Source organism: Falco peregrinus, chromosome 1 (genome assembly GCF_023634155.1).
Source record: "Falco peregrinus isolate bFalPer1 chromosome 1, bFalPer1.pri, whole genome shotgun sequence".
Taxonomy (NCBI): domain Eukaryota; kingdom Metazoa; phylum Chordata; class Aves; order Falconiformes; family Falconidae; genus Falco; species Falco peregrinus.
Window position 1 is genome coordinate 71,158,767 of NC_073721.1, and position 19,605 is coordinate 71,178,371.

The window sequence follows — 19,605 nt, forward strand, 5'->3', positions numbered from 1 at the left end:
TTTCAAGAACATTTAAAATTTCAAATGTGCTCTTTACTCGGCAAAAAATGACAAAGAGTAAAATCTTCAACAGAATTTGTCACAAATCTTCTAGAACAGATATTTTTTTCCAGAAATAAAACTCCACTGTATTATGTTAATTTATTATGTTAATTACAGTGCACAGAACTAGATCATTGTAAGTGAAATTGTGAAATAAATTTTTAAATGTTTCTAGTTATCCCTTGGCAGAGTTCACACTTAAAAAAAATACTATAAACGATCCATGCCAGAATAGAAACAAAATCAAGTAGCTACTCAAAGAAAGCACATGCAGTCAATGAGCACAAACCTCATCTTACAAGATGTGTTTAACATTTCCGTGAAAAGAGTATTTTTTAAGTACATATGTTCAATAAAAACTTAAAGAAAAAAAATAATTTGACTGTGAATTCAGCTGCAATTTTTAATGGAGATCTATGATTTGGCTCAACTTAACTCACCAGTGACCTGAGTTTCCAAGTTAGTTTTGGCATTTACAAGGAATTTTACCAAAATGATTCTTTGAATGATTAGTGTTCCTCTTTTCACCTCCCCATTTTGTCTTTATAAGGCTTTATATCCATGCTCCCCATTTTTCTGTGTCCACTCCTGAAAGGATTTTTATTCAGAAATGGGAATCTCTTCATACAAGCCTGTTTATGTGTAGAAACACCACAATTATAATCTAAATGGATGCAGCACACAACTCTGTGGTTGAGTTAACATTTAGCTCAATCCCCCACAGAATTCCTGAACTATTGTAATAGAGAGCTTAAATGAGAAAAAAATTATTTCAAAGTACAGTTTACATAATTGTCACCTCGGTAACACTTGCACAGTTACAATTTATGGCCTTTCAAAAGGCTACTGTGGTTATTTCATGAAATACTATGCTCAGTACATGAAGAACCTGGCACGCTTGCCTTTAGGATGAATAACTTTACTGGTTTTGAAATTAAACTTTTGCCCTTGACGTGGAATCACAGGCCACTTGGTTACAATTTCACTAGACAAATTCATAATCCTATCACCTCAGTCAAAAACTAGGTGCAACATGCACCATTTAACAAGTTATTCCAGAGAAACTAGAGAAGTCTGACACAGTCCAGATAAATGTCCCACGATCCTCAAAGCATTCTTCTAGTGTTATTCTAATCCCCCTCCATGTTTGTTGCACTAGTCCTCAGCTTCCACTACCTTTTTGACCTGTGCATCTCGATGCACCGAAGCACCACCCCAAGACATGCCTGAAGCCACCCGACACTACCTTCTCTACCTGGTACCTGAGCAGGAGGCAACTACATAGAGCTTTGCGTGGATTTACTATCTAGTAAGCAGACATTTGCCGATTAAATGGCTGGTAGCTAACAAACCCAAAATAAGTGTAGACCTTGTGCAAAAGCATTTTACACCTGTAAAAACTCTAATTCGGGTTTTCATCCCCTACTCTTTCACTGATTTTTCAAAAGAAACCTGTAGCAATTCAGTACTTATATTTGCAAGTCTCTAGCCAGTTCAAGAGCTACTGGAGAAAACAGTGCAAACTGTGTTTTTTTCATATATACCTTTCCTAAAAGAATCAAGCCAAAAATTGTTTATTTGCAAAAAGCACCCTTAAGTTTAAGAAAAATGGATGAATTACATAAAGCAGAATTTAAAAGTGTCCTAAAACATCCCATGAATGTTAAAATACTTTCATGATAGCAATGCAAGTTTCTGACAACACTGTATGTATGACTATACAGTTCACAACCAGCTTTGTATAGAAACACATAGATGCATGTGCGTATTTTACATATTCCTCTAACAGTCTCCATAATAAAATCAAATTATTTTTCAAAGCTAGATATTGAAAGGATTTGCATGACTAACTCTACAGTATAAAAAAGCCTCCAGATAGTAATTCTTCTTACTTATATTATCTTTTATTATTTACTCTGTAACTATATAGGAAACACATACATCTTCGGTAAATAGCATTTGTTTTCATTCAAGTACATTTCTACTACTGGTTTTATAAAATGAACTTGAGGAACTTGTTTAAGGCTACCTGAATTTCCCCAAAATTATTAAATCTATTGTAGAGTCCTCACAGCAGTCATATACTAGTTGGTATCTCTGTATTGAACACCTACACCACCTTGTGGAGAAAACCAGAAACTTATTTTCAGAAATTCAAACATAATAAAATCGGTTTAAAAACTCATTAAAAGCATTTATTTGCCAAAACTGAATTGCGCTTAATGGAGTTTAGCATTTACACAACATAAAAGATTCATGAACTACTGAAGAAAAAGCTGGGATTGCTGAATTACCAATCGTTTGATAATACGAAGATTTCAACTTTTTAATTATTCAAAAGTTATTGCTAAATAAACCTTCTTGAGAAAATCTTCCAAATTACATTTTGTTAAACAACTTCCAAATAAAACAGACTAAACAGATTTTGGATTAAGAGAGAATCTGGTATTAAGTGTAATAACAAAGTGAGTGAAAAAATAATTTTGGTAACAAAATCTGATTTATTCTTACCAGAACATCATGCACTAAAGCTTGGTATGTCCAAGTATGATGTAGAGGAGTTGCTAAATCTATGTTTCTGTCAACAAGGACTAACAGGGGCCTTTGGAAGCTGAAAAGATGACACTGTATTAGTATTTCTTTAAACATGTTTAAAACACCCCAGTAACATCCTGAGTGGTATCAGCCAGCTTCTATATCATATTTCAAGTTAAAAGCCAAACTGCCTACTGCAGAGTTCCTCCAGCCTCCCCCAAAGCATCTGGGGCTGATCACTGCCAGAAATTCCATGAACCACTGTCCTACCGATGATAAAAAGATTATTTTATTTTGTACTAAGTGAAATTACCAATTAATAAATATTAAGATGAAGTCAAAACACTAAACAGTAACCAGCCTTTTAGGTATTAACTAGTATATCTTTGTTTGGATACACATTTGAGTTCCAAACAACTGTTTGAGTGGTTAATGTTCGACCTTAATCCCCAGTACAAACCTCAAATATAAGATCTCTCTTCCAAGGGTTTTTAATTTAATTTTCCTCTTTGTTAGTATATACAAGTCCATAAAGAAAAAATTATCATCTTCTGAGATGCACTGTGGTAATTCCATCAATACTCAATTTTGTGGGAAAAGAATGCAGAGATGCCTAAATGTTTTGGGTTACGGCTACATGAAACGTTTATAGTGAAGACAGAAAGGCTGTGAATTGACAGAACAGTATTGCAACCATTTCCCTTAAGTACACTAACCTATGGTAAATGTGATGGCTAAATTACAGTTTACTTGAACAAAATAAAAGCACGTTAATTCCACGCTCTGAATTTCCTTGCAGTAACTATCTTCACGTAGATATATAATCTCAAGAGCCTTAGTCACGAGTCTGAAAACCAAACTAAACATCCGAAGCCATTTAACTGGTTAAAAGTTCCCATATTTCCCATTCCTTGTATTTTGATTTTCTGAAGGTAATGATGCTATACTCTCAGGAAAACAAGCCACCCCTCTGAATGAAAAAAGACAGCGGTTACAATTCAGTTCCCCTGAAAACCAAGGAACTGTATTTCACAGCTATTTCTCTCCTAATACCTTTCAATCTCATTCCATTTTGCCACTCTTGATTTTTTTTGTGTCTTTTATCCAGGTTCCGCTCTCAATTTGAGATAAAAATATGATGACTTTTATATCCAGTTAGGAGATCCTAACTGCCTCCTTCAGCTACAGTACTCCCAATACATCTCATATTTTCTCATACAGTGTAAACTGTAATACACTTTCCCAAGGCAGCTTGTGGAGTATTCAACTATCTGGGGGCAAGGCTACCCAGGGGAGGCTATCGAGAACACATTATCAGAAGCATACAAGCATCACAATGTCTTTTCTCACCACTCTTTCCCCTCAAAGGATTCAAATCGTCATGACTTAACAGTCCTTAATTATCTAATTATCCAGGTGGTGGTCCTTAAGCAGTCCTTCTCTGATAGATACAGGGATCAGCTGAGAAACACTTGCTCTTGATGTAACTACAACTGGTAACAGTGTTCACAAGTGAGAAAACTGGCATTTCCTTCTTTTTAATAGACTCAAGGTTGCCAACAGCCACATTCAGACATCCAACTGCGTATCACGGTCCTGTAAACTGAGTGTATTTGCAGGAGTTTGGTTCTTGCTGGGTTTAGAGGGTGAACAAAATTACCTGGTTCCCTAAATAATCTTTGTCTCACTGCCCTAGGACTGCACATTTACTAGCTATAAAAGTTCTCAAACAGGTTAAGCTAAAAGATTGGAAAACTACCTTAGAAGTATGCACATTCTTTTAGTATAGAATTTGAACAAACTTTGTAAATATAGTTTTCATTATAGTGGTGACATCCCAATGAGATGTTTCAGACAACTAAAATACAAATAACAAAAATACACAGCTATTATAACACCATACCTGAACTGGCCAGCTCCAAGTGTGTCACCTGTAAAAAGACTGTTTCTGGCATCTCTTAGGTTCTCTCTGAGCTTCTTATCTAATTTCTGAAGGGGGAAAAAACAAAACAGCTTTTAAGAAACCAATCGTTTCCTAATCTCTTTATTTAAAGATTTATTGTGCTGGTTCTGTAGTTTATAAATGTCTTAGCTGCAGGAAGTCTAGGTCACGGGAAAGAAAGAAATCTCTTCCTTCTATTTTCTCCCTCCAGCATTTATATTTGTATCTAGGACCACAAAGAAGATGCTTCCTTTACATCCACTAATGTCCTCCCAGGCAATGAGAACCCTCTTCCTAAACATGCAGATAGAAAACACCTGCAGGAGGCACCAAGAGGGAACCACAGCAGCAGCAGCAAACTGGGGCTGTCAGACACTGCCACACTAAGCCTTCCATAAAAATGAGATTACCCTTAATAGGAATGCATGCGCACTGAATGCTTAAGTTTAACCAATATTAAGGCTTCACTGTCCAAGAAAGATGTGAGGAAGATGGAAGATACTAAGCACAGTGACTCCTAATGAAGACAGCTGTAGAGATTTTTAATTGTGATCTAGTTTGGTAATTTCATCCCTGCTTGATGATCAAGTTCAGTGTCAGTTTAATTTGATATAATAAAAATGCCTGTACTTATGGGGTTTCCCAGTAAGATAGATAAAAATTTCTAAGTGAGGCACACAGGAAAACCCAGGCCAGACAGCAGCTTTTTAAACTGTGTAGACACAGCTTAATGGTTGTAACTATAATGCCCATCAGAAAATCTTGATAAACTCTAGATTAAGAATGATCATTCACATCATCGTGATTCCATAATATTAAAATTTCTACAGGTAAGTTCCATGGAATTGAAACCAGAAAGGAAAACTGGTGTATCTCCCTTCCAGTTTTATTTCCTTCATAAGGAAAAGGATACAGTAACATTTGATCTTTGCCTAGTATTGAGAAAATAAACAAGGTGTTAGGAAAGTTTTAAAACAATAATACTTGTTTAGAAAATAGTTTCTTACCACTGCCACCATTTCAGCTGCAGTTCCTCTTGAGCATCTGATTATAGGAATAGCTCCTAATAAAAGATATATTGACTCCTACTTGCATTACAATTTTTAAATTACAACTTAGTGTACTTTTCATAAAACAAATTTTAGTAACATTCTGGAGATGAAATTTTTCAAGTGCAAAATACAAATGTGTATTAATCTCTTTCAGTCTTTATCTATGAAACAAAAAGTACTATATAGAAATGTTAAATAAAAGTGAGTACCTCATACAGGAATTTATAAGAAGTATAGTGTACACTAGAAAGACAGCTAATATACTATAGAGGGGACAAACTATCTCATATAGAAGCATCAAAAGTTACGTTTCAAAAGGTTATAAGTCCCTTGAGAACAAGAATAATAAGTACCATAACACCACCACAATGTATCAGTTACAACTCACTGCAGACTAATGCTATTTCCAAAGGCACATTTTCCACTGGCTTTCAGGTTTCAAAACCTTTAGCTACTGTCTCTCCCTTCCTTATATAAATATGAAAATTCCAATACCACAGAGCTGAAGTGACTAAGTATAAGAGAGTTAATTTGTATCACACCAACACCTGAAAGAACTCAATAGGTCCAAGGGAATCTCTTGAACACTGCCCCACAGCGATCCCCAGCTCCCCTTGTAGGAATGCTCTCTCTGATTGATTTCAGTGAGAATTTAAGATTAAATGCCATCACTATGAAAAACGTATGACCTAAGCATTAAGAAAACACAATAAAAAAAGTAAATTTAACATATCTTCCTATTGCTTATTTCAGTTGTGTGTGTGTATAAAAAAAACTGCAGGTTTGTGTGAGGGGTTTTTCTTCTTTTTCTGTAAGGTTGGTTTGTTTTTTTGAGAACTGCAAATTCAAACTCAAAGCACTATTGATCTTCATTGCAAACTAGGATTTTGTAAAAACAGTGAATTCGGATCTTTGCGTTTCAGTGTTCTCAGCACAGCAATAATTTGAGCAAGAACATTAACCAACCCTGCGAACTATTAAGATTTCCGTCACAGATCTAATTCTGCCTTTAATTTGCTATAGGAAATGACTAAACTTCTAGGTATCCCATTGAATATGGATCTTTTCTAAAAGGAAAACATGGAAAATATGCTAGAATTTGAAAACTTACCTAGTGTAACAAAAAAACAGAAGAGACTATCAACAATAGTGTCCATTATAGTTTCCATTTCTGTGTCCGTTATATCTGGTCGGTTAATGGCTAGAAAGGTGTGGAAAAGAGTTAAGAATAGGCGTAAAGAAGTTTATGCCACTTCAACACTGAGAAAGTAATCCTCTTCCTAATGGCTGTTAATAGCCAATAGCTTTTGTTGCAGAACAGATCCTATTGTGAAATGCCCCTCCTAGCACATCCATTAGTTTTCTTCTCCTTTTTTTCTATTTTTAATCAAAAAATTGGGAGAACTCAATTATTGCTCATTGTATAAGGTCAAACACTATACAATCTTTTCCAATTATCTCTGACAACGCATATTGTAACTTCTGGGTTGTGTTAATATTGTGTTATTTAAAACTTCCTAGAAAACCATGTTATGCAAGAGAAAAGGCCATCCACTTGGAAACGATTTTTCAGATATAAAATCTTCAAGTATCAGTTATGTAATTTAAAGAGAACTACACTATGCAGTTATTTATATTTAAAGATTCTAAATCCCTCTTCTTGTAATGGAGATTTTTCTTTTTTCTTTTTATTTTAAATAAATTTACTGTCAGTCTCTAGGTTAGGGATAATTCCCAAGTTCTAAAACATTTCACGCTATAGATGGAAAGACTTCCCTCACATATTTAGGTCAGAACAAGAGACACATAGCAACACTCCTATTAAATAATTAACACTGACAAGAATACAATCGCCAAAAGGAAACATCAAACCTAATCTTATCACTGGTGTCAAGTCAAGCACTGTCTCATTTCTCACGCCATAAATCCCATCCTTGTTTATTTTACCTTTAAACATTTCTCACGTAATTACCTGTCTTATACTCTTTCTTCAAAAATGAACTTCAAAGATCTGAACATTAATAAGCCTCCCATTCCAGATATATGCATGGCCAGCCATAATCATTCTACAACTTTAAAGGTGCTTTTTCTCCCCTGTTTTTGTACTCTTAAGAACTTTAGAGAGATGGATTATATTAGCAATTTCTACCAGCAGCTATAGTTAGTAAGTCAAACTTTTTACTAGGCTGCTAGGATGAGAGCAGCAATAGAAGTACCCCCCTCAGCATTTTTTTTTATTCCAAGTTCAAATTTCTGAAATACCAGCACGAAGACAGGCAGACTGTTTCCAATATCTGTATTTTTCTGTAATGACAAAGCTTTGAAATTAACTGGGGTTATCATTCTGTAGTTAATCTCCAATTAATGGTCTCCCAGTTTACAGGGGGTAAATAATCTTATTTTTACTCCCTTGCTTTTCTCAATTTTAAAATCTAATTCCCTCTCTACTATTATATTTAAGATACTCATTTATGATGTTCCAGTGATCTGCATACTGTTGGTGCCTTCTAATTTTGTGTAACATGTACATTTTATGAGTACATTTTTTTGTACCATAGCCATCAACACAAATATTCAATATTACTGCTTCTTAGGCCAACCTTTGAAAAACTCCATTAATAATCTTTCAGTGAGCTGTTCTATCACGTTTTCTATATAATCCTCTCTCTCCACTGTAACAAGCTTATGGGGGGACGCATCTATTAACGAAAAGTAAGCTACATGTAGTGATGGACAAGAAGTGGTGAGCTTCTCACCACTTTCTGAATTTCAAATACAGAAATGTGTCTCCTACACATTTTCTTGTTGTTTTACAAAACTGATCCAAACTTGGTAAAGAAGCATTCGAATAGCATCAAACAGGATGGCAGAAACATTGACTTTATAGCAGTATTACGCATTTACTCTTCCTTCTACACATTCACAGAAAAACAGAACCAGAAGGAGCCTGAGGGATTATGTAGTCAGTCCTCTTTCCCAAAGATGAGTTAAGCCCATGTTATTTCTCCGCCTAAACCAATTTCCAAAGCCTCCCAGTCATAAAAATGCCCTAACATTTATAGGTAATCTGTTCTAATATTTCACTATCTTTAAAGTTAGAAATTGCTCCCAGTATCTGACCAGAAACTTTCTTGTTGCAGTTTAAGCTCACCACTTCTTGTCCATCACTACATGGACAGAGAGAATGTGTTGTTATCAGGCTTATTTGTCGTGACATTACCTCTCTCTAAACACAGCCATACAGCCAGGAAACTGAAAATTAACCTTTTTTGTTATGTTTATTCTTAGTTCACTCATTTGGCTACATGCATGGCCACAGATGGCACTGCCGCTGCAAGAACAGCAGGCTGCCTGTCATCACCATCAGATTTACATTGACTTATATAGATTATGACACTATATACAAACCGGCAGTTTCCTGCTAGGGTTACTTTCCAAAGGCAAACCCAGACCACCTCTTCTTTGCCTCTGCACTCCTACTGCCTGCCTATGTCAGATCTAGAACTCACACAGCGAGATGGATCGGCTCAGCACTCTACGGGAAAATTAATCACCTTCTATGGGAGATCAGATTTCTGTTCGGTCAGCTTTTGGAAACAGCCCACTTCTAGACTGGTTTAAACAGTGTGTGAAACCACGTGTCGTGTAGCAAATTTTAGCAGCCCAAGACAGGAAAGCAAAGCACACAGAAACTGATGGGTGCAAAACACTGTCAGTCATTTTAATTCAAATTTTGTTAGCTAGCAGGAATCTTATGAGATTCAGTCAAGTATCTTTACCTACACACAAACACATCCCAAAACAATTATTACTAAAACTCTTAACAGCAGGTTTCATTAAAAAAAAAAAAAAAAAAGTCTGCTTTTCAAACAAAAATGCCCTTCATTCTGACAACAGAATCAATCCCCAGCATGAGACAGAACTCAGTATTATGGATCCGGTATTAAAGAAAGGTACAGACTTCCAAAATTGGACCAGCGAGGAGAAAAATCTCACTGATAAATGTTAGGCATATGGAGACTTCTCATCTCTACCTGGTCACTAGTGAGTATTCTGTGCATCCAAATAAAGCAGGAATTAACTGTGTGACACTGGGACCATGCTACAGCAATGAGGAGCTGTTGCTAAAAAAGGGCTATCTTGTCTCTGACTTACACCCTTCTGCTGCTTCCCTTGCACTGGATTTGTGGATCACACAAATGAGCTAGTATTTTCTATGAATGAGTCAATTGAACAAACACTCTGCAGCTCCAAGATTACTGGTTCTGATTTAAAAGCAGGAGAAGATGAGGGAAACTACAGCAGGGGAAGCAAGACAACCCACCCTATAACAGCTAGCCATTTGAGTAAGAGGGGCAGGACAGGTACAGTTCTCTCTTGATTTAGCATTCTGAATGGGTCAGGGAGCACAAAAATCAGAGCAAAGGTGGAAGGAAAACTATGTGGACAATTATGAGAGCTCGTATATATGTTGACTTGAGCTGCCTTAGCACCACAGCTGTAGAGGTAATTGACCTAAAAGCAGCCACTTAGTTTTTCGGCTAGGTTCCAAAACAGATCCAACAGAAGTCCCAAGAAATGAAAAAAAAAAAAACCAAACCAAAACAAAAAAAAGTTTCATGAAGCTGACTTCACTTGCCACTTTGAGACTTTATGAAGAAGCTGATATGCTTGGCTCACATGCTTGCAGAAGCAATCAGCATTTCTTCTTTTCCAGAGTGCCCTTTCCCAGATTCTTCCTTGCGCTACTCCAACTCCTGATCCTATCTACCTCCCCCTGCACACCCCATTTTCATGTCTTGAATAAGAAAAGTAGGTACCAACTCGTCACTGTCTAGAAACTCTATCAGTTGAAGTCATTTTTCTTGCTTTGCATTCCTTACAGTAACTCTCCAGCTGACAATTCACACAGAAACAAAATACTGAATTCCTGCAGAACTGCTGAAGGGATTATGACTAGATAGTGCTGCCTAAATGCAGCAGCCACCCACAATGTCTGTATCTACATGTGTAAACAATTCGAAATTTTTCCTATGTGATTCCAAATATAAAAAGCCCTACTGTCCATATATGTCTATACTGCAGTTTTGCTTTATTAAACTTGTTATTTAAAAATACGTAATTAATTTTCAATATTACAATAGCTGTGTAGTAAAGATGCTGAAATTAATATCTAAGGACTGTATCCTTCATGACTTTAAACTACACAGCTAACAAGATTATCCTGAATTCTGAGTAGATCAAAGCAAAACAATATCATTGCTTGGTATTAGCTGCAACTTCAAAAGTAAATCTCAACTTTAGACATTCCAGTGTAATTTTTATACAAATTTTACTTACCACGATACGAAACCAGTTCTTTGTTTTGGTTACACAATACGAACATGTCATCTTCTAAAGTAATAAAATTAAGATATTGATCAAACACCTAGAAATCAAGGAATAATCGTCAGAACAGTCCAGAGTGAAGCATAAACAAACCCATCTACTTTTTGAATCTTTCACAGAACTACTATTAAAAGAAACGCAAGATACGATGTATGAATTAAAAAGCCTGCGTAAGAATTGAGTGATAACACAAAACCTCACAGCACCTAAAAAGTGCTAAAAGAAAACAGTTCAAGTTATTTCTGGACAAATTTTTAGTAGCCAGTTATCACTGAAAAAAGTAACCTGGAGGACATTATAATAGTATAGGTTTATTTTTTATTAATATGAAGGACTACAACATAAACAGTGTTGAGCTCTCAGGCAGGAAAGAGGGCAATATCTACACAATCCAAAATTATAGCTGACAAATTCTGGTTTTATTGTACATACCTACACATTCAGGAAAAAAATTAAACCTCTCTACAGCATAAAATTTTAATGGGACATCACAACAGAAAAACAGATTTAGCAAAGTAAACACAGTGCTGCACCACAGTGCAGCACCAATTTACTCCTGCTGAAGACCTAAGGCTTAAACAATACTCGTAATTTTCATTTCATTTCACAACAGTTTCTTTCTCTCATGCCAGTAGTACTCCCTACCAGGAGTAAGAAGTAGTGAATGAATTTAAGTATATGTGAAAATAATTATAGTTAGTAATTTGCAGGTTTTGGTACAGGCATTCAACAAAAATTAAGAGGATACGTACCTGACACCTGCCTTTAAATTATAAAGGTATAGGAGTACACTGTATAACAGCATCTACAGTATAATGTCTATTTAAAATGACAACTGCACTCATACCACACTTTTCATGTAGTTAGGAGCTAAAAATCCCACCCCACCATATATGCACCAGGTGCACTCACTGAGCTGATGAGATCGGGAATTCTCTGAAACCACTGTATTCCCCCTTTTATCATTTAGCACAAAGGTCTTGCAGCACCTGACTAAGCTGAAGAATGGTACTAAACTGCATTAGTGAGACGACTGTAGATTTCCTTTTTTCCCCCCCACTAAATCTATGTGTGCCACTGAACCTAGCCAAACATTTATTTTGTTCGTGATTCAGTCAGAAAAGCTGTGTATGGCACTCAAGTGGCCAAGTAAGAATGCAGTAACACCTGTAATGGTAGTATCTTTATCATTAGACCCTAGGAGATTTTCTTACCTTAGCCACTTGGGTTACTGCATTAGCACCTATGGCAGCATTTGCAATATCTTCCAGTTTACTTCTTGAAATGGCAGAAATAAAGTTTAAATAGTAAGATTCATAAAGCTGGTTTCGAAGGTCCTGAAAGGAAGGAAAACCACAACCTTTTTCCTGAAGAAGAACTAATACATTTCTGACTAACTAAAAAACAATCATACTTTCACGATGTGAAGTTCCAGTTATCCACAGTCAAACTAACTTTTTGGAAGTGTTTAGCTGTCTGTTCATACAGCCTCGTACGCAGTGTTTTGATTATGTAAGTAGATATAAACAACCTAACACAGAATTGCAAAAAACAGGAAACAAAATTTAAGCTACCAGACAGCAATTTCTATTGCACACCTTACCACTGACCAAAAATACCTTTTGCTTTTTCTCCTTCCTTTGGCGAAGATGTCAACCTTCCACCAATTCCTCCCAGAGAATGTGAAAAACTGAGGTTAGCCTAGTCCAACCCTCCAGCCCAAAGCAGAGTCAAACCGAGCAGGTGGATCAGGGTTCTGTCCACTCAAGTTTTGAACACCTCCAAGGATGGAGATTCCATGAACTCTTCAGGCAATCTGTTCCAGTGTTCAGCCACCCTCATTAAAACAGCTTTTATATTATGTTTAAACCGAATTGCCTATATTTCGATTTGTGCCGACTGCCTCTTGTCTTTTCACTCCCAACACTCTCTCCAAAACAGAGAAGACATATTTACCCTTCTACTTTCTGGGAAATTGAAGCTTTGCAGGTAAAAATGTGGGGTAACATTTTTATTATAAATATGTGCTAATATATAAAAAATATAAACAAAGGTGTTCAGACACGTACAAGAACTAAATATAGAACAGTCACACCCTGGTGAGTGCAGAATTGCTTCACACACTCAGTTGTGTCCACTCATTTGAAACATTAAGCATGCAAGCTACCTGGCACATTCTGTCGATATTTTCTTCTGTTGGCATTACAAAGTAAACAGCTGGAACATCTGGAATAGCATCCCGATCTGAATGCAAAAGCCTAAAAGGAGGAAAAATACATCTCTAATGTGTTTCTCCACTGATTTGTGGAAAATGATAAAAGCTAAAGAAATTATTTATTTGTACAGACACATTTAATTTCCTATGATTTCTCCCTATATCCGGCTACATTTTTAGCAAGAACAAGACATGAAAAAATCACGAAAAATCATAGTTGTGTAATTTTTGGCTAAGTATATTAACAGACGTCTCCAATGTTTATTCAATGCTTCAGAAAAGGCTTCACAAATCTTCAAAAATAGATTTTTGAATCTATTCAGAGGTAGGTAAAACACTGTATCTACAAAGCTCATATACCAATTATTAATTGTTAACATGATAACAAAAAAACCTGCATATCTCATACTATTAAACTTGCCTTTCCTGTTTAAAGCCAAAGTGCTTACAAGTTTTTCTCACATTTCTGCTGATATGTCAACATGTTAAACTTATGTTTCCATTTCTAGTCTTCACTTAGTAGAAGTTGATAAACTTTTGGAAAAAATAAATGTATCTTCAAAGTTTCTCCACAACTATTATCACAGTTAAGGAATGACAATGAACTAAATAAATGCAATCTGGAGAAAGAGAAATGGGAAATCTCTTAAAATAATACCTAAAGATTTCATGTTTGATGAGACAATTAAATTCTACATGTAAACAGACAAGCAAAGAACATGCACAGTCCCATGAAACAGCTTGTGCCAAAATAATTTTAGCGTATGTAAATACAGAGGGATTTGTACAGACAGACTCCAAAAAACTACCTACTGGATAATTTTTATTTTTGAACAGGGGCTTCCTGTACTTAGAAATCCTGCTGTACAGTGTTTGGAATTCTCTCTCCAGTCCCTGATTCTGAGTAATACCATCTGGTTTTAGTAACAAGTCAGGGTATAACCTTTATTTTAGTAGTTATTTATTGAATGATTTTCAATGTTTTCTTCATGATTTTGGGGAATATTAAATAAAGGTCTTTTTAGGAAAAAAAAATCCCAATATTTTAAAAGTACTTACAGATGCAAAGTGATCCCCATATCTCTCAGCTCTTTCACTGACAGCAAAGGTGAGATTATATCTTGGCCAAATCTGTCATAAATGAGAACCTGAAATAGATACACATCTTCTTACAAAGAGCTGTAAAAAGTGAACACTGTAGAATACAGGATACAGTGGATACAGGAATTCAGGTTAAAGGAACTACTACTTAACCTGAAAAGTGCTAAACGTTTATCAATGTATAATAAATCATTAATTTGTCATTGACTTCCATTTGTGCTTACTAATAAATACATTTTAAAAAAGAATGAAAAGAAACCCAATGATAGAGGCAGGGGGAAAATAACCACTTCCACCCCCTGAAATGTGTCAGTCAAACAGGAATCTGCTGTCAGAAATTAGTTATTGTAAGTGAAGAACCTCTCTGATTGCATTTGAGAGGAAACAGGGAGAAGCAGAGAGGAAAAAGGCAACAGAGTAGATGAAGAGACAGAATATATGCTCTGTGGTAGCAAAAACTCACAAATTACATGTTAGTTATTTTTTAAAGCTAACAAAGGGAGCTTGAGCTCAGCTGCTTCTAAATTCAAAGCTACCACTAGCTCTTCCCTTTCTATGGGCTTCTTTCTGACTCTGTGGGTCAGATACCTGTAAAGTATCATGCAAGTTTCTGCCAATAGGTACCAATGAGACCTAAGTACTTCTTAAAAATGTTCTACTCAGTTACTCATTAAAATACTGCAAAAGGATCAGTCATTGGGTCTTCAGGCAGCCCATTTCTCACATATGTATTTTGCTCAGTAATTCCGATACTATATTCTGTATATTCATAACACATGAAAAATTATTTTGTAGAGGTTAATAATAGAGAAGATACTAGAGTTGGTTAAAATTTGAAACTCTGAACTTTTTTGAACACTATAAATTCTCTTATTCCTGTTAAAATACTTCTTACCTTCCATACTGGTTCTCCTGTGCTGTTTTTAACAGGAGGGACATTGAAGTTCAGCATACGTTTCAAAGCCACTGGAAAACATAGCAGATTAATGCTTTAGTCTCTTTACCACTTTGCCAACAGAGATTAAACACATTAGCAGGATTTTATTACACATTTCATTTGAGAGGAAAACCATCATCAAATATAAATGCAACAAATCACATTTGCATTATTTTTATGCAGCTGTGACTGACAAGTGGCACACATCAGCTAGGATTTACAGGCTCTGGAAGATGCTGCAAAAGGAAAAGCAGTGAGTCCCAAAACATGAAGAAAGAATCTCTCCCTGCAGTTATACTGGCTATATTCTGTTGCAGCTTGCCTTAGTAATTCCAGTATCTTCCTGAAGGTGCATTCTGTACAGTAGCAACTAGTTTGATTTATTCCCCTGATCTGCTTTTCATACCCCTCAGGAACAACACTATTCACACAAACAAAAAAATACCTTTACACCTAACTGAAACTGACACACATTTTGAAACATTTTGAGAACTCATAGGAAGAAATTGCTGCTTCAAGGGGCACAAAAATACCCCCAACTTGCAGCAAGAAAACTCTCTGAAGCAGGAATGTGCTTTCACCTAACTTCCCATTCAACACAGAAAACCAACGCAGATTCCTTCACCCACCTCCAGCTTATAAATCTATTAAGCAAGGAGTTTTATAATTTACCTTAATAAACAATACACTAAGTGCTGTTGCCCCATCTGTGACTAGCAGTAAAAGACTATTTGCATCAAAGTTAGTGGCTATTCTCTTCAAACTCATAAACAAAATAATTGCAAAGCTTTGCAGAGGCAAAACTTGCAGAAATCAGGGCAATGTATACCACTTTGCTCACAAATGGACAGCCGCAGAAACGGTTGACTTCTGAGTCTTCGGCTAAATGAATCCTGTAAGCATACTCAGTGCAGGTCCCTGGGGTTTACAGAATCATAGGTCAGCTCAGGCTGGAAAGGACCTCAGGAGATCTCCAGTCCCACCGCCTGCTTAAGCAGGGTCAGCTGCGATGCCAGGCCAGGCTGCTCAGGGCTTCATCCAGTCAGATCTCCAAGACGGAGGTGCCACAACCACACTGTGACCTGTCCTTGTGGTGAAAAGGTTTTTCCTTATATCCAGTTTGAACACCTCAATTCATTTTATGCGTGTTGTCCCTCTCCTGCCATACACCACCACAAGGAGCCTGGCTCCATCTTCTCAATGTCCCCCTGACAGGTACTGGAGAGCTGTTGTTAGGTGCCCCCTGAAGCCACCTTTCCTCCAGGCAGAACAAGCCCTAGTCCTGCAGCCTCACTTCACAGTGCTCCAGCCCCTGACCATCTTGGCAGTCATTTGCTGAACTCCCTCTAACTGATGAACGAACATCTTTCCTGTACTGATAGCCACAAACCGGACATGGCATCTTGATGTGGACTCCTGGGTTGAGTAGTGGGGGGATAATCACTCCCCTTGATCTGCTGGCTGTGCTCCTGTGAATATGGACCAGGATGCTGCTACATGGGGGCACACTGTGGGCTCACCGTCAGCTCGCTGGCCACAGACAACCCCTGTGGGCCTTTTCCGCAGAGCTGCTCTCCGGTCTGCCAGTCCCTTGCACACCTTCTTTCCAGGTGCAGGCATTTATGTAAGTTGCCACTGTTGAATTTCCTAAGGTCCCTGCTGGCCCACTCCTCTTGCCCATCTAGGTCCCTCTGAGTGGCAGCTCTGCCCTCTGGTGTATTAACAGATTCACCTAGTTTGCTGTCACCTGCACACTTAATGAGAGTGCACTTTGACACAGCCTCCCAGTCACTGATAGAGATTTTAAACAGAACAGGTCATAGGATAGACCCATGTGGTGCTCCAGTCGTTACCTGCCTCCAGGTATGTATGTCTGATCACAACCCTCTGAGCCTGACCATCCAGCCGTATTTTCAAGCATCCAGCTGTCCCACCAGCCAGCCCATAACATCCTCACTTGGATCCAAGAATACAATGTTAAAAGCCTTGCTGAAGTCCAGGTAAATTACATACTCTGCTCTCCCGTTGCCTACGCATCCAAATATTTTATCACTGAAGGCAATCAGGCTGGTCAGGTGTGATTTACCATACGTAAATCCATGCGTGCCTTCTCCTTCACATGATGAGAAGTATTTTCCAAGAGGATTCACTCCATGATTGACTTCGAAGTGACACAAAGGCCTGGGAGAATTTGTTGGTGAAGACCGAGGCAAAGAAAGCATTGGGTACCTCAGCCTTATCTGTGTCCATCACCACTAAATGACCAGCTCCATTTAGCAATGACCCAACATTTTTAGTTATTAATATTTCCGCTACTAATGCCACAGCAGAAGCTCTTCTCATTGCTTTTGACATACGCTACAAGTCTCAACTTCAGTCAAACATTGGCTTTCCTAAAACCATCCATCCGTGCCTGGGTAACGTTTCTGATGTCCTCCTTTGCAGTTGTCCCTGCTTTCTCCTCCTGTGTACTGCCTTTTCAAATCACGTTACCAGCAGTGAAACTTGACCATGGGAGGAACCAACCTGGCAGTGAGTTCTGGGTCTCTGTAAAATCCAGCCCTCCCTACCACGTGCTTAATACGTTTTTCCTTTTTTTAAACACCATGGAGCAGTCCTGAAAGTTGATTACAGACTGCTCCTGAAGCCTTGGCTCCCTCATCGCCAGTGACAACTGCCATACATTTCAGTGATATGAGCAATTTTGTATAAGCTGCAGGGCTATGTATTTTGGTACTACTGGATCTGAAGCAGCTGCTTTTTAGAGTTTACCATTTAAATTAAAGCTTGGCATAAGCTCTCTAAGGAAGACAGTAATCAGACCAGTGATGTGCCGTGACAATCATGACAAACACTCAGCAAGTCTCTGGGTTCCTTTCTTGTATTTATATTGCCATTTCATTTACATTTAGGCTGAACGCTCTACGGGGCAAGGATCAGGTTTTTACTGTGCTTGCACCATTATGTGCTTTGACTGGTTATGAACCAGGATAAAGGTCACAACAGACAGTGCACATAAATAGTAATACAAACACTAAATGATAATATATCTTTTCCTTTTTCTGAGTATCTTTTAGTTATTCAATCCACCTCCTTGCAAATGACCTCACTGATGGAAGACAATGTGGGTTCAGTAGCAAAGGTTGCCTGAAATAATCGAGTAACCAGGTGAAGCACAACAGAGAATAATAAAGCTGTATGAAATAAGAACTCAAAGACAATGAGCTTTATTAGGAAGGTAGCAAAGAGAAGTACAGGATTGCAAAGGAACATCGAACAGTACTATTAATGGCAGACAGCCACAGGAATGAGATTACAGAAAGTAGACTGGTCCAAAAAGATGGAGGATATTAGTAAATATTTAAGGTCCACACAGAGACTCAGACTGAGATTTTTAGGCAGACGATTTCAAATATTTCATGTTAAATAAACGCATCCAGAATCCTCTACACCACCATAAAGACACTGCAGTTACCAAGGAAAAGGTGGCGAGACTACAGCTGAAACTACTGACGAAAACTTTGGCAAAATAAGGGTAGCAGAGGGCTACGGAGCCCACACGCTCTGTGCCTTGGGAGGACATTCAAACCGGTGGCTCAAGGCTCCGCAAAGCAGCATCAAGACAGAGAAGAGTCAATTACAGACCCACAGCAATGTGCAAGGAGGGGCAACAGCAAACCCCTTATCCACAGAACCCCCCCCCGCATAGTTAGCGGTAGCTGTTAAACCTCGCATTCTCCGTTTCCCTGAGGGTCAGTGCACACTGCGAGGCCCCTGTATCGTCCTGACAGGAGCGGCACACCTGCAGCGTTATTTCTGCTCCCGCGACGGGCATTCCCCGCCACCCTCGCCACGGGAGCACGGCCGCTGGCACGGGGGAGCGCGCACCCTGCGCCCCACGGCCGCGGGGGACGGGCACCGGCGAGACCCTCCCGCGCCGATCCCACACGGCGGCGGCGGCTCCCGCGGGCACGTTCCCGGGGCTGGCCCCGCCGCCGAGCGGGCTGGGGGCACCCGCGGCCCAGTGCCCCACAGCGGGGCCGAGCCCCGTCAGCAGCAGCTGCGGCCAGAGGCCGCCGCAGCCCCGCTCGGCCAGGCCCACGGCCGCAGAGGCAGCCGAGCGGCGCCCCAGCTCCTCCGCCGCAGGGACGGCCGGGGCAGGCCGGGGGGGAAGGCCGCCGTCCCGCTGGCCGCAGCCCCGAGCCGGGTGAGAGGGCGCGAATCCCCCGGCGGAGGCGAGGCGGCGCGGAGACGCCCACAGCCCGCCCCGGGGCCCCGCCGGGGGAGAGGGCGGGGGGGGCGACGGGCAGGAGCCGCCAGCGGCAGCGTGAGGCTGACCTCGCTCCCTCCCTGCCCCGAGCCCCGGGAAGCGCAGCTGCCGCGGCGGAGACGG

The 19,605-nt window shown here is 39.0% G+C and overlaps 1 protein-coding gene across 2 annotated transcripts in view; it reads right to left on the reverse strand.

Moving 5' to 3' along the window:
• SCFD1 (sec1 family domain containing 1) overlaps positions 1-19,605 on the reverse strand; it is a 54,880-nt gene that overhangs the window by 35,090 nt on the left and 185 nt on the right. For both annotated transcript variants that reach the window (XM_055793864.1, XM_055793863.1), the window contains exons 2-10: positions 15,171-15,241; positions 14,234-14,322; positions 13,127-13,217; positions 12,174-12,296; positions 10,912-10,999; positions 6,683-6,772; positions 5,527-5,582; positions 4,481-4,566; positions 2,554-2,653 (exon numbers count right to left, since the gene is read on the reverse strand). In XM_055793864.1, the coding sequence (XP_055649839.1) occupies positions 2,554-2,653; positions 4,481-4,566; positions 5,527-5,582; positions 6,683-6,772; positions 10,912-10,999; positions 12,174-12,296; positions 13,127-13,217; positions 14,234-14,322; positions 15,171-15,241 (794 nt within the window). The remainder of the gene's footprint in view (positions 1-2,553; positions 2,654-4,480; positions 4,567-5,526; positions 5,583-6,682; positions 6,773-10,911; positions 11,000-12,173; positions 12,297-13,126; positions 13,218-14,233; positions 14,323-15,170; positions 15,242-19,605) is intronic.